General features: G+C 38.9%; 1 protein-coding gene across 3 annotated transcripts in view; it reads right to left on the bottom strand.

Annotated features, from left to right (window-relative positions):
- Positions 1-1,601: 1,601 nt before the first annotated feature.
- Positions 1,602-15,048, bottom strand: part of unc5ca (unc-5 netrin receptor Ca) — a 149,612-nt gene continuing 136,165 nt past the window's right edge. For all 3 annotated transcript variants that reach the window (XM_079872468.1, XM_079872467.1, XM_079872466.1), the window contains 3 exons: positions 14,920-15,048; positions 10,647-10,825; positions 1,602-3,195 (listed from right to left, as the gene is read on the bottom strand). The exon at positions 14,920-15,048 is cut by the window's right edge and continues 36 nt beyond it. In XM_079872468.1, coding sequence (XP_079728594.1) covers positions 3,033-3,195; positions 10,647-10,825; positions 14,920-15,048 — 471 coding nt within the window. In that variant the 3' untranslated portion in view covers positions 1,602-3,032. The remainder of the gene's footprint in view (positions 3,196-10,646; positions 10,826-14,919) is intronic.

Raw genomic sequence — 15,048 nt, forward strand, 5'->3', positions numbered from 1 at the left:
CAATCTTAATCATAATAATCATAATTATGATTGATCATTAATCTTATGGTTTGTTCACACCATTATGGAGACGACGCGATTACTCCTTGCACACTCGCACTGATGCGTATTAATTAATCCGTTGCGAAAAAATCGCTAACCAATTCAAAATGGAGTCTTCAAGCAGAGGATGATTTTTGTTGTCCTCTCTCTTCTTAAAATTTCCTCCTAAAGATTTTCCACCTCCTATCAAGGAGCTGCGGGAATATCGCTAGCGATTCAAAGTTTACTTCATGATGTCAGTGGCTCAGTTTGATAAGTCTTCATATTCCGTGTCTTTGTATTCTGCACTTTGTTTGTCATAAACTGCTTTGTGCTGCGAGACGAAGTGGATCACCATGTCATTCTGGATTCTGGCGTTCGCTTGTACGGTTTCTTAGCCTGGGAAAACCCAGACAACTTCCGGCAAATTTAGATTTGCTCTGCAAGTAGTCTGGCAAAGAGCTCATTCAAGCCCATTTCCATGGCCTTCGAAATCACAGCACCAATCAGAAACGTTGAGGCGGGCTTTACAAGATGACGATCGCTCTGATTGGTTTTAGGTCTATCCAATTGCGCCCAGAGGCATTTGAGCGACGTCCACTCCGTTGGTGAAGCGCACCAACTTTTAAATGCATTATTATATTCAAATTGCAATCACATGAGGACAGTCTTCATGAAAGACCCACTGGCAGATGAACGTGCTACTACATTCCTCTCTGAAACGGTAGGAAATTAAATTAGATTAATAGAGGATTTTAACTGTGACAAGATGATTGACAGGGCAGTTTACGTGACAGGATGCACGCGACAGATCCGTCCGATAAAGATGACGAAGTAGTATGTCCCAAAGCTTGCCTACTTTTTTGCTACACATTCAAAAGTTAATACATTTTCTTCACAAAAAGAGTACATGTATGGCGTAGTGTAACTTTGGGACACCGTATATGGCTTTACACGATGCCGATCGCTCTGATTGGTTTTAGGAGTTTTAGGTCTATCCAATTGCGCCCAGAGGCATTTGAGCGACGTCCGTTGGTGACGCCCCTTTGGAAATGAGTTATTAAAGGAGCTTTGCCAGACCATAACTCAGTTACTACTGAGAATGGTCTGGTTTTAACCAGGCTAACGGTTTCTCTGAATTGACCCTTCGCAGGGAGTTTGATTGACAGGCGATCTGACCAATCATAATCCATTTTTGTCCGACAAAGCAGTCAGGAGAGTAAGCAGATTAACGTTGGAGGATCTGAACTTGAAAAACGGTGTGTACTGACGTCTTTCCGCGGTTAAAACAACATTCCTTCTTATGTTCTTTCATGTTTATTTGATGCTATAAATTAACTAGAAGGAAGAGATGATCGGTTCATGAGCAGCTTTAACTGAAGCTCTACAGCGATCTGTCAGACACATTAAAGAGCCACAAAACAGTATTGTTTAAATTTCTTTAAAAAATGACCAAATTTGAAAGTTGAGACTGTTTCATATCAAAAGTAACCTGGTCTGTCCTGTCTGTCAGCGCGTTGTCATGTCCTCTTTGCTCCGCAATGTATTTTTTACAACATGTCGTGAGAGCGCGTGGCTTGTCGGACATAGCAATAGTAACTAAAGGGGGCGGGTCTTTGCGAATGGTCAATTGTCAAAACACCTTTCAAAATGCTTGCTACGGATGCAAAAAATCGAACAGATCCGATTTTTTTTTATATTACAGACGAAAGCCAGTGTGTAAACGTGAATGACAAAATGTGGTCATATTTTTTTTTTAGCGTGCGAAAAATTTTGGACTCGGTGTGCAAGGACCTTAAGTGCTGCTGCTTTTTAATAGTTTTTCTATGTAAATATTAGTTAAATGGACACATTTGACTGTTGGCGCCACGTTTCGCAACTTTTTCATCGTGTGGCGATCGAGGCACTGCTTTCTGTTCCATTCATCAGCGCTGCGGCTCTGCAGTTGGATACTATAATAACCGTGTTTTTCTTGTGACTGACATTCATTGGTATTTTGTTGCCGATGTGTGAACGATCTCTTAACGGTAAAACGCCGTTGTTTGTGTGAACGGCATATTCGTGCATTTACCGGTAAACTCACTCTGGTAATTTGACTAATTTACTGGGATTGCTGTGTGAAAAGGGCTATAATAACTGTTGTATCCATCACATTCTGGCAGAAACAATCACCACCATGGGAAGGTGTTTTTTTTTTTTTTTTATACAAGGGATCAATTGACTCTTTTTTTAAAATAATGCGTATAGTAGAGTGAAATGCATAAATGGTGAGTTGAAACATTGATGCACAACAGAAACAGCCCATGCAGAACACGTGACGCAGCAGAAGTCCGGCCAGTGAAGATCATTACAGTCTGACGTAACATTGCATTCCAGAAAATCAAAGAGCAACTTCTGACATTATCCTCAAATCCCTGCAAGTGCTCGTCTGCACTTTTGTTCAACAAAGCAACACGTATATTTTACGTCTTCGGACACCTGCGTTACAAAAATAATACAATCCTAATCAGATCTGAATGTTAACCGGATTTTAAAGGCCACTTTAAGGTACTCTGTAGACACACTAAATACTGTATTCATGTCTCAAAATATTATATTACACGAGAGTGAGTAGTTTCTGCAACCACTAGATGGCACCACAAATTCCTGCAAAAACGACCACTGAAGGAGACGGGAGATGATGTGGGAGATTTCTGCACATGAGGACCCTGCGCGTGCAAACTGGAGGGTTTTCCAAAGATTTTGGTTGCCTAAAGTGTCTTGACCCTGTTCCTGGTTCACCTTTGACCCCCAGCCCTGCATTCAACCCTAAATCGGCAGCATCCGCGTAGACGGACAGCAGTACCGCACGTATCCATGGAAACTGAATAAGATGCGAAAGGTCACGGACTCTCCTCCGTACTCCGATGCTTTGACTGTCTCGGGTTTGATCGTTGTTTCAGCTCGATGAAAGTGGCAGCTCAACTTGAGCTCAATTATCCTCAGCTTAGACATCACCGCCATTGTAAGGGTCATTGTTCCTTCGCCATGGCAGCGATGCTGTTGTCATGACGACCCATCTCCTCCAGAACCGTGGCGAGCTGATTGAGGTTGCCGTGTGGGAAGTGTTGAGCTTCCCAGAGGTCCAGAATCACTCCGGTAGGACTCGTCTTAGTCGCAAAGTAGTTGAGATACCTGTAGGGCGGGTGAGATGAAGCACACACTGAGGTGGGCGGCGTGAGCACAACACATCACCACAGAGATATTTGTGCTAGAAGTTTTGATTTTAATGAACAAGTTTTTTTTATTTTCTTTTATAATCCAGTGAAATCTGGTTTGACTTTCTCTTTTTATTTGGAACTTATGAAAATAACGCAATAAAAAGTGATTTATCAATGACTTCTAAAGCCACTCAATCAGACATATGATCAGCTAAAGAGAACTTTTTTCCCCCCAAAACAATATGGCTATACAATAATTATAATAATAATAATAAAAAAATAAAAAAAAACAATTAATGAAAAAAAAAAAAATATATATATGATAACTAATTCAATAAACAAATATAATTTATTTTCTACTACAACAAAAATAATGATTATTATTAAAATATTTATTATTTAAATGACAAATTAAATTAATAAAGAAATATATTACTATTGCACTGCAAACATTTTTTTTATTTTATAATAATAATAATTATTATTAATCAACATATATTTTTATTTTATTTAAATTGGAAAAAGGTAATAAATAAAGAAATGTAAATACAAGGAATGCAAAAAGTGCTGCGCGGGTCTCGGTGCTCTTTGGGTGTAGGGATGGTTCAGCTCATAAGAAAAAAACAATCCAAGGCACTTGAGTAATTTGTTTTTAGAAAATATAAAAAGTCTTTATTTATGTATTTAAAAAAACAAATGAGGTACACCCTGGAATCAATCAGAGAATAAAGACTTTTTATATTTTTCTAAAAACAAATTACTTGAGTGCCTTGGATTGTTTTTTTCTTATGAAATAAGGAAATGTATTACTAGTGCAATAATAATACTGCACTGCAAATAAACAAGTATTATTAATAAATAATAAATCAATTTTTTGTGTCTCAACACCTTGCGGCGTCTGATTTTTCTGAGGTTTCAGATCAAATGAAAATGTTATCTAACAAATACCAATATTTATGTCTGTTTTATTTCTTTGCTTTCAAATATTAAACCATATGGTTTTTGTTTTGGTGGAAAAAAATAGTCAAACCTTAAAGCAGTGATTATAAATCTTTTTGACTTGAAGACACAATATTCATAGGCCCCCGCATACTACAGAAATATTATGTCTATTAATTGCTTTATGTCTATTTATCTGCCACAATAATGTATTGACTTGGAATGATCTTCTTTTCTCAGTAAATATTGATGCATGCAATTCATTTCAATTCATTTGATTCATTCATGGTAAAAACAGCCAACACACACACCTGTGAGTGTCAATAAAACAACTGAACTCGTGGTGCTAAACCCCTTAATAACAGCTTGTTGCATTGTATTTGTTCATCACTTCATGTTTCCCCATCTTTCTCATGTGTGCATAAAGCAAATATACAGTATGTACCGTATGGCACAATCTCATCACATGGCATATAACATCAACCAGAGATCCTGTTTTTCTCAAAGCTTAAACACACTACATGCAGTCTGAGTTGAATGTGTTTTGAACAGTTTGTTAAAGGTGCAGAAGCTCTGGAGATCTCGAGTCTGCGACTGATGAAGAACTTTCACTTTTAACATCTTTCTTTTTTTTTTCCCCAGGATCCTCCTCACTTTATCTCTCTACTTCCTGTCCCCTGTGAACTCAGACTCTCTCTCGTCTTCTGGCTCTTTCATGCCTGATGGTCCTCAGAGGTGAACAGCAAGCTCTCCACCTAAACTCTCTCTCTCTCTCTCTCTCTCTCTCGTTTGAAATGAGATCTCTCGTACTTTAAGCGTCCTGCAGTAACACCCCAGCCAGAACTCAAACCATAGGGGTCCTTCGCCTTTTTTTGCCTTTTCCCTCTAATTACGTGAGTTGTGGAGGTGCATAGAGAGGCTGATGTTTGGAAAAGTTGATGTCAGAGAGAGTAAATCTGTCTCTTGCTATTCTCCGGGAAGAGCCGAAAGAACAACAGGAAATTTCTCTTTTGCTCCCCTGCTGTTTCTCTAGCGTTAATTTTCTTCAAAGTCTCCTGTGAGATATCATTAGAGCAGATTTGTTTCTCTTCTATCGTTTTTTAAAATAAAAATATACACTGCAGTCTCAGCACATTGATGATAAACAAATATTCATACTAGGTATGAGCTTATATAAAAACCTTGGCTTATTTATATAAATTAGCATAGCGCTTGCCGTGTTGCTGGGGAACTAGATGGTATATTTAATTTTTTTTTTTTTTAGCATTTATAATTTATTTATTTAAAATAAAAGCGAAGTGGAGGTTCGGGTTGGTACTTTAAATGTTGGCACTATGACTGGTAAAGGGAGAGAGTTAGCTGATATGATGGAGAGGAGAAGGGTAGATATGTTGTGTGTTCAGGAGACCAAGTGGAAAGGGAGTAAGGCCAGAAACATTGGAGGTGGGTTTAAACTGTTCTATCATGGTGTGGATGGAAAGAGAAATGGTGTAGGGGTGATTCTGAAGGAAGAGTACAGTAAGAGTGTAGTGGAGGTGAAGAGAGTTTCTGATAGGGTGATGATCGTGAAGGTGGAAGTTGAAGGGATGATGATAAATGTCATCAGTGCCTATGCTCCACAAGTCGGCTGTGAGATGGAGGAGAAGGAAAGATTCTGGAGTGAATTAGATGAAGTGGTAGATGGTGTACCTAGAAATGAACGCTTGGTGATTGGGGCAGACTTTAATGGACATGTAGGTGAGGGGAACAGAGGTGATGAGAAGGTTATGGGTAGGTATGGCCTAAAGGAGAGAAATGTGGAAGGGCAGATGGTGGTAGATTTTGCTAAAAGGATGGAAATGGCAGTGGTGAATACGTATTTTAAGAAGAAGGAGGATCATAGGGTGACCTATAAGAGTGGAGGAAGGTGCACACAGGTGGACTATGTTCTATGTAGGAGATGCAACCTGAAGGAGATTGGAGACTGTAAGGTGTTGGCAGGGGACAGTGTAGCTAGACAGCATCGGATGGTGGTCTGTAGGATGGTTTTAGAGACGAAGAAGAAGAGGAGGAGAGTAAGGACTGAAAGAAGAATAAGATGGTGGAAACTGAAGGAGGAAGACTGTAGTGTGAGGTTCAGGGAAGAGGTCAGACAGAGGCTAGGTGGTGGTGAAGAGGTGCTGGATGATTGGGAAACTTCCGCAGGAGTGATGAGGGAGGCAGCTAGAAAGGTACTTGGTGTGACATCTGGAAATAGAAAGGAAGACAAGGAGACGTGGTGGTGGAATGAGGAAGTGCAGGGGAGCATAAGGGGAAAGAGGTTAGCAAAACAGAAGTGGGATCGACAGGGTGATGAGAAAAGTAGGCAGGAGTACAAGGAGATGCGGCAACAGGTAAAGAGGGATGTGGCGAAAGCCAAGGAAAAGGCATACGAGGAGCTGTATGAGAGGTTGAACACTAAGGAAGGAGAAAAGGATTTGTACCGATTGGCCAGGCAGAGAGATCGAGCTGGGAAGGATGTGTTGCAAGTTAGAGCAATAAAGGATGGAGATGGAAATGTGTTGACTAGTGAGGAGAGTTTGTTGAGAAGATGGAGGGAGTATTTTGAGCAGCTGATGAATGAGGAAAATGAGAGAGAGAGAAGGTTGGATGATGTGGTGTTAGTAAAGCAGGAAGTGGATAGGATTAGTAAGGCGGAAGTGAGAGCAGCAATTAAGAGGATGAAGAGTGGAAAGTCAGTTGGACCAGATGACATACCGGTAGAAGCATGGAGATGTTTAGGAGAGATGGCAGTGGAGTTTTTAACCAGATTGTTTAACAAGATTTTGGAAGGTGAGAGGATGCCTGAGGAATGGAGAAGGAGTGTGCTGGTACCGATCTTTAAGCATAAGGGAGATGTGCAGAACTGCAGTAATTACAGGGGAATTAAGTTGATCAGTCACACCATGAAGTTATGGGAAAGAGTAGTGGAAGCCAGGCTGAGAGAAGAGGTGACCATCTGTGAGCAACAGTATGGTTTCATGCCGAGGAAGAGCACCACAGATGCCATATTTGCTTTGAGAACGTTGATGGAGAAGTATAGAGAAGGACAGAAGGAGCTGCATTGTGTATTTGTGGATCTAGAGAAAGCGTACGACAGAGTGCCAAGAGAGGAGTTGTGGTATTGTATGAGGAAGTCAGGTGTGTCAGAGAAGTATGTGAGGGTGGTGCAGGACATGTATGAGGACAGTGTGACTGCAGTGAAGTGTGCAGTAGGAACGACAGACTGGTTCAAGGTGAAGGTTGGACTGCATCAAGGATCGGCCCTGAGCCCTTTCCTGTTTGCAGTGGTGATGGACAGGTTGACGGACGAGGTCAGACAAGAGTCTCCCTGGACTATGATGTTTGCGGATGATATTGTGATTTGTGGTGAGAGTAGTGAGCAGGTTGAGAAGAGCCTGGAGAGGTGGAGGTACGTGCTGGAGAGGAGGGGAATGAAAGTCAGTAGGAGTAAGACAGAGTACATGTGCGTAAATGAGAGGGAGGGCAGTGGAGTGGTGCGGTTACAGGGTGAAGAGGTGAAGAAGGTGGAGGAGTTCAGGTACCTGGGGTCAACAGTGCAAAGTAATGGAGAGTGTGTTAGGGAAGTGAAGAAAAGAGTGCAGGCAGGGTGGAGTGGGTGGAGAAGAGTGACAGGAGTGATTTGTGATAGTAGAGTATCTGCAAGAATGAAAGGAAAAGTTTATAGGACTGTGGTGAGACCTGCGATGCTGTATGGATTAGAGACAGTGGCATTGAGTAAAAGGCAGGAGGCGGAGCTGGAGGTAGCAGAGCTGAAGATGTTAAGGTTTTCGTTGGGAGTGACGAGGATGGACAAGATTAGAAATGAGTTTATTAGAGGGACAGCGCATGTTGGACGTTTTGGTGACAAGGTGAGGGAGGCGAGATTGAGATGGTTTGGACATGTGCAGAGGAGGGACATGAATTATATTGGTAGGAGAATGCTGAGGATGGAGCCACCAGGAAGGAGGAAAAGAGGAAGACCAAGGAGGAGGTTCATGGATGTGGTGAGGGAAGACATGCAGGTAGTTGGTGTAAAAGAGGCAGATGTAGAGGACAAGGTGGTATGGAGACGGATGATCCGCTGTGGCGACCCCTAATGGGAGCAGCCGAAAGAAAAAGAAGATTTAAAATAAAAGCCCAGGAGCATGTCATCATATCCTGCATTGCATGAAAGCTGGCACAGAAAAATGTTTAACCTGTTAAGCTGCAACGCCACTTTTGAAAAATCCCCAGAAATGACATACCCAAACTTAAACAGATACAGTTCATGAACCCTTTGCACTAAAAGCACAAGTATGATCTCATTTGAAAGCTGACACCTGGCAGTTTATTGTAAATGTAGAATTAATTATTGTCATAATGAAAAAAAATTGTTATAAATAGCTTCAAAGTTTTGTAAAGTTATTAGAAATTAATTTTTATGAAACATCCTCATGAAAATAAAATTGAAGTTGGCACTGGAGCAATCTAGAAATGCACTACAGCTAAAGCCACATGTCTAAACATTTTATGTTTAAAATCTGAAGATAATAAGTCCAAAACTCTGTATTTAGTTACATGTTTTTCAAGACCATGTCAGTTGACTTTATTTTGATTTGACGTTAAAGATGCTTCTGATGTTTATTGCCATCTTCTAACCATCTATCCAGTATATTGTCTCTATTGTTTTGTGGTGCAAACGAGCCCCATTCAGTCTCAGTCTCCCCCTGCACACATTCACACCTCTCCAGCCAGGTTATGGCTCGAAATATGCATTTCTTTTGTCTGCATTATAGTTACTAACGCTATTCATAGGGTTTCAATCCCTAATTTCTTTTATCAAAGTTCTTACTTAACATTTAAAAACTGGATCAAATGCCCTGCTTGAATAATGAAACATTTTAGTAAGCATATTTAGAAAAAAATATATAAAAGGATAACTGCAATATGTGGCAGGTGCACCTAGAGCTAGCTAGCATGTTAGCTTAGCACACCATCAATACACGACAATTTATGAGATTAAAACCATTTTTGTGCTTCAAACTTAATTTATAACGCAAGTAGAGTGTTTTAAATAATCTTCTGTGATATAATTTCGCTTCAGATTAAAAAATCAGACAGAAAATATATATTTTTTATTATTCTGCACAATGATAAAGTCTATATCGATTAGCAATACATTATAAATATAATCTATTATTATGGAAATACCTGACATTATTTGAAGAACACAGGTAAACCAAATATCATTTCAATCATGTTTATTGTCTTCAAAAAGTCTTTTTTCTGCATGTAACAACGATCTCTGATAGCTTTGTGTGTGTTCGAGACTTCCTGGATTGTCACATGATCATGGTTCTTCTTCATGTTACATAAATGGACTATTATTGTGAATGTAGCGCCCTCAGGCTGTTGGTATGGATTGAAAACACAATACATCACAGCGTCCAGCGCTCATAATGATTACATCGACGCATTTGGGCATAAATTCAATAAATATTATTCCTGTCTATAGAAATCTGATGAAAACTTATGAAAATATATCAATATTTCTCCAAATCTGCACATTTTTGAGCTAAAGCCCTTAGGGACGTTGTTTTGTGTATCGCTGTCATGACGACAGCACGGGAGTTTTTTTATGAATGAAAGCGGCTGACGGTCATAATTCATATTAAAGGTATCGACTCATTTTTTCATTTCATAACTCCTGACACAAATTAAGACATAACTGTCACTATAAGTTTTTCAGAATACAATAGTGGTCAAATACTGAAACTTGAGTCTTATATCTTTTTAATGATGTATAGTTTGTCAATGTATAACATTAAATCTGATAGTAATTTTTAACTAAATAAAAAAAAAAACGCTTCAGTGCGCCGACGCACTGGTGAAGCTTAACAGGTTAAATAAGATAAAACAAGCCCTAATATTATTTGCTTCCAATATCTATTAAACCACTTATAATTAAAATCCAATATTGGTATATACAGAAACTGATAACTGATAGAGTACATTACAATTCAAATATTTGACTTTTGTATGTTTTATTTCTATACCTTTATTCAGCATCAAGGATGCATTAACTTGATGAATTTATCAAAGTTTCCACAAAAATATAACTGTTTTCAACATTGATAATAATAAGAAATGTTTGTTGAGCAGCAAATCATCATATTAGAATGATTTCTGAAGGATCATGTGACACTGAAGACTGGAGTAATTCAACTTTGATCACAGGAATAAATTACAGTACATTCGAAAATATATTACACTAGAAAACAGTTACTTTAGAGTGTAATAATATTTCACAATATTACTGTTTTTACTGCATTTTTGATCAAATAAACACAGCCTTGGTGAGCAGAAGAGACTCCTTTAGAGTTTTTTTTTTTTTTTAAATAAACTCTAATGAAAACTGAATTGAAGGGCTGCATCATTGTGAGTGTGAATGGTTGCAGATGCAGTGTTGATGTGTGTGAACGTCACCTGTCCAGGTTGAGTTTGTGTGCCAGTATTCTCCAGTCGTTGCCGCGTGTGTGTGGGGCGTCCAGGCTGCTGCACAGTTTGGTTCTGACGCTGACGGGGATTCTGAACGCGCTCGGACCGGCCAGCACTGTGATACTGCTGCCCGGGTCCATCAGGGATGTGTCGATGCTCTGGACGTCCTGCAGAACACACACACACACACTTCTTCAAATAGATGAAGTGTTGTTGTGTTTCTCACAGCCAGAATCACCCTTATCTGTAACTATCTAGGATGTCATTTAGCAGATGGCTTTACTTACACACACTGATTACAGGTTCAGTCCTGGAGTAACCTGAGATTAAAGTGTCCTGATCAAGAGCTGTGCTGATGGTTAATCGCTCACTCTGAGCGGGAAAACAACCTTTCATTGATCAGACTTTATCCACGACAAACCTCAAGTTCCCTGATCCAAGCAGAGTTACTGAGCTCGTCTCTGAAGCTGTAAAGAGATCTGAACTACCTTGGTTCTAGTATGAGACTTGGACTCTTAGGATTTGAAGAAGTAAGCAACGACCCGGAACATCATCGATGAAATATACAGTAAGCAGGGCGTGATATTAATACCCACCAAATATGTGTGTATTTCAGCAGTCACTCATACTAGCCACTTTGGCAGGTTGAATCTTATATAATATATCCATTTTTCAATTGCAGTCTTTTAAAAAAGGCATATGAAATAATAAACTAAGTGCAATGTAGTGTTGTCAAAAGTTCGATTTTTCGATGCATACCGATACTGAAATATCCGAAACGCTTCCAATACAAATTGTCTGCAGATTAGACAAACTATACCAGCTTCTCTCTCTCTCTTATTTCTCAGACAGCGAGTGACACACAAACCCGCCTCTCCTCACTCACTCGTTTCATTTGCTCCGGATGAATATTGTTGATGTTACAGGGCTTGAATTTCGGCGTGGGATTGCGTATATTGTGCATAATTTTACTTATTCCCGCAGATTTTGTCCTCGCACCCAAAGTGCAGCACATAAAGCCGCATCTCAGTACTAAATCAAGTTCTTTTTCTCTGCTTATTGCGCTTAAACAGTCAAATACACACAAAATAATGTCAAAATACCGGTCTTGGTGAGTATTCATGTAAACACAGTCAGTTATGTTTTAAGTGAACGTAACCAGAAAGAAAACGCATGTGTAACAGTTTAATGGATCTGTGCGTCAGGACTTAAAGTGACAGCAACCTAATATACCTGTCACATAATAATATTAAAGGGGTGGTATAATGCCCTTTTCACAAGATGTAAAATAAGTCTCTGATGTCCCCAGAGTGTGTGTGTGAAGTTTTAGCTCAAAATACCCCACAGATATTTTTATATAGCATGTTAAAATTGTCACTTTTTGAGGGTGAGCAAAAACGCACCGTTTTGTGTCTGTTCCTTTAAATGCAAATGAGCTGCTGCTCCCGGCACAGGGGGCGGAGCTTCAAGAGCATGCACTCACACAGACATGCACTGAAAATTTCAAAAACTTTGAGCCTTTTATGTTCAAACCGGATTCAGACAATGATGGAGAGACTCGAGAAGAAGTGACAACATGTAGAAGCAACAGGAGATTTCTGAATGGTTAGTTGATGAATTTATGTAGCTTATGTGTTGATATCTTCTAGTCATTGATTAGCATATTCTGTCTTGATAACCTATAAATCGTGTTCCGGGGGCGGGGTTTATGTAAATTCTAGGGTTAGTGATGTCACTAACCCGGGAGGAATGTGGTGTAGTCTCTACCAGCCGTTTGTTGTAGTCCTTAAAAAGCGATTTCTTTAAAAGCAAATATCTCCCTTTGCTTTGAACTTTGAGCATTGTAACTTTGCAGATGTTGTTTATGCTCAAACAGCAACATTACACACTAACTAAAGTTAGAAAAGTGAAATCATAATCAACCACCCCTTTAAAAATATCAATATGGCAGTTTTTCCCTATGGTATATCGATGTCAAAATTGTGGCCAGTGAAAATGCTGAGTGGCGAGTAACTTTGGAAAACCACCAGTCACAGTCACTGGTGAGCAAAAAAGTTCTTCAAAGATCAAAAGTTCAAAAAAGATCTAAAGTGTAAATTGAAAATGCAGTTATAATCATGTGATGGCGAGTATTTGCTCATAACTTTGACAGTAATGAGTTTGAAATTCTTAAGAATAAACAGAGACTATAACATTTCCGATCACTGACACGCGTCTTGCTATAACGTGTGTTTGTTCATTTGAAAGGCTCGCTGCTCACATGTCTCTTCATATGTAGAGAACAGCAGATTGAGAGAGGCAGAACTGGCGTCTGTCACCCCGCAGAGTTCGGCTGCTCTTATGGTATTTATAAAAGCTCTCTCCGAATCAAGGCTGTTTCACTGCTGGAGATATACTTTGCTTCTTGGAAATAATATCGACTGACATTTCGAATGCATTAAAATCCGAGCTGAAATCTCAATTGTGTGTGAGTGTGTGTGGAGGAGGCGCTTTAATTAAATGAGACTCATTCGTGATATTTTTCGCAAAAAGCAACAGCATCAAATATGCTTCTGCTTTTGAACATCTATAAGAATAAAACTGGAGGATATTAAAGAAGTTCAGTTCGCCTTGCATTTGAGTGACAGAGAATATCAAGTTTCCCACAAATCATCACTCTCGGCAAAAACATTCAAGGCTAAAGCCAAAGACATCTGTGCAATCAAGTCACTAGTTTACCATTCTTTTTACTGTTATTGTATATATATTTACATTTACTGTTCAAAAGTTCAGTAAGATAAAAAAAAAAAAAAGAATACTTCAGCAAGGACACAATAAATTAATCAAAAGGGACAGTAAAGACATTTATAATGTCACAAAAGATTTATATTTCAAATAAATGTTGTTCTTTTGAACTTTCTATTCATTAAAGAATCCTGATTTTTTTTTTTTTTTTTTTCACGGTTTCCACAAAAATATGAGATTGTTTTCAACATTGATAGTAATCAGAAATGTTTCTTGAGTATCAAATCATCATATTAGAATGATTTCTGAAGGATCATGTGACACTGAAGACTGGAGTAATGATGCTGAAAATTCAGGAGTAAATTACATTTTACAATATATTACAATAGAAAACAGTTATTTAAAATTAAAATAACATTTCACAATATTACTGTTTTAACTGTATTTTAAACAAGTAATAAAAACTCAGTGAGTGTTTTAGCGCAATTTTCTGACGTCATGGGATCACAACACTAAGAGATAGTAAATCTTTTCCAGGAATTTTTTTTTTTTTTTTTTTTTTGTGCGTTCCCGAGATTAGACCTTCCTTAACATAATGCCGAAAACCCGAAGTCTCTAGGTGGTCTGGTTGAGGAGGAGATAGAAGTGCAAGATTGGTGCGCACAGACAGAACAGAAATCATGAGTTAACAATCGCAATTTTGTCCGGTGGAAAATTGCGCTAAAAATTCAATGCAGCCTTGATGAGCATAAGAAACTTCCTTTAAAAATATAGTTAAAAAAAAAACTCAAACTTTTGAACAGTAGTGTATAATTTCGCACAAAAAATACAATCGTAACGAGAAAAGCCACAGCCAGAAATGGGCGGAAAACTGAAGCCAGGTTTTAAAATGTGATTTCTATTGGATTCTTTTTATTACTATTGTAGTAGTGATATTTCTCAATAAAATTAGCAAAAAGTTCTGTGCAAAGCCACATACAAAATAAATAAATAAATAAATCCTGGTAGAATCATCCTAATTCAATTTAATTAAATATTATTGTACAAGTATAACAAAATTAGCATCTTTGATATTAAAACAAAATCAATCTACTAGTTTAAAATGACAGGTGCATTGAACATCAGTCTGACAGAAGCTTCCGCGGCCCAGAAGGACTCAATTCATCGTAATGCATCCATCTATAATGTTAATGAATCTGTGCTGTTCTTAATTAGACACATCGATTAAAGCCGAGGAGAGAAAAACACAGCGGCTTCGTGAAAACCCTTTGTGATGTATAGACAGACAAGTGAGGGTGTTAAGAGCAGCCCGTAAGATGGATTAAACAGATCCAGAGACACACACACACACACACGGGGAGTGATGGAAAGACCAGAAACAGCGTTTGTAGGCATCATAGACACACAATGAACAATCTCAGTCGCAGAATGCACTGCAACAAGCTAAGACAATATCAGAAATATAATTTTTGTAAGACAATGAGCATTGCTGTGTTTGCTAGGGTTGTGTGATTGATGTGCGCAGTGAAGACCGTACCTCACTCAGGGTGGTGTAGAGCTGGAAGATCTGACCTTCTCCCTCCACCTGTCTGACACACAGCTTACAGCACAGCTCACACACACACACACTCTGACGCTCCAGAGCGAAGGAGCAGTGCAGCCGCCG

Source organism: Squalius cephalus (assembly GCF_949319135.1).
Source record: "Squalius cephalus genome assembly, chromosome: 5".
Taxonomy (NCBI): Eukaryota; Metazoa; Chordata; class Actinopteri; order Cypriniformes; family Leuciscidae; genus Squalius; species Squalius cephalus.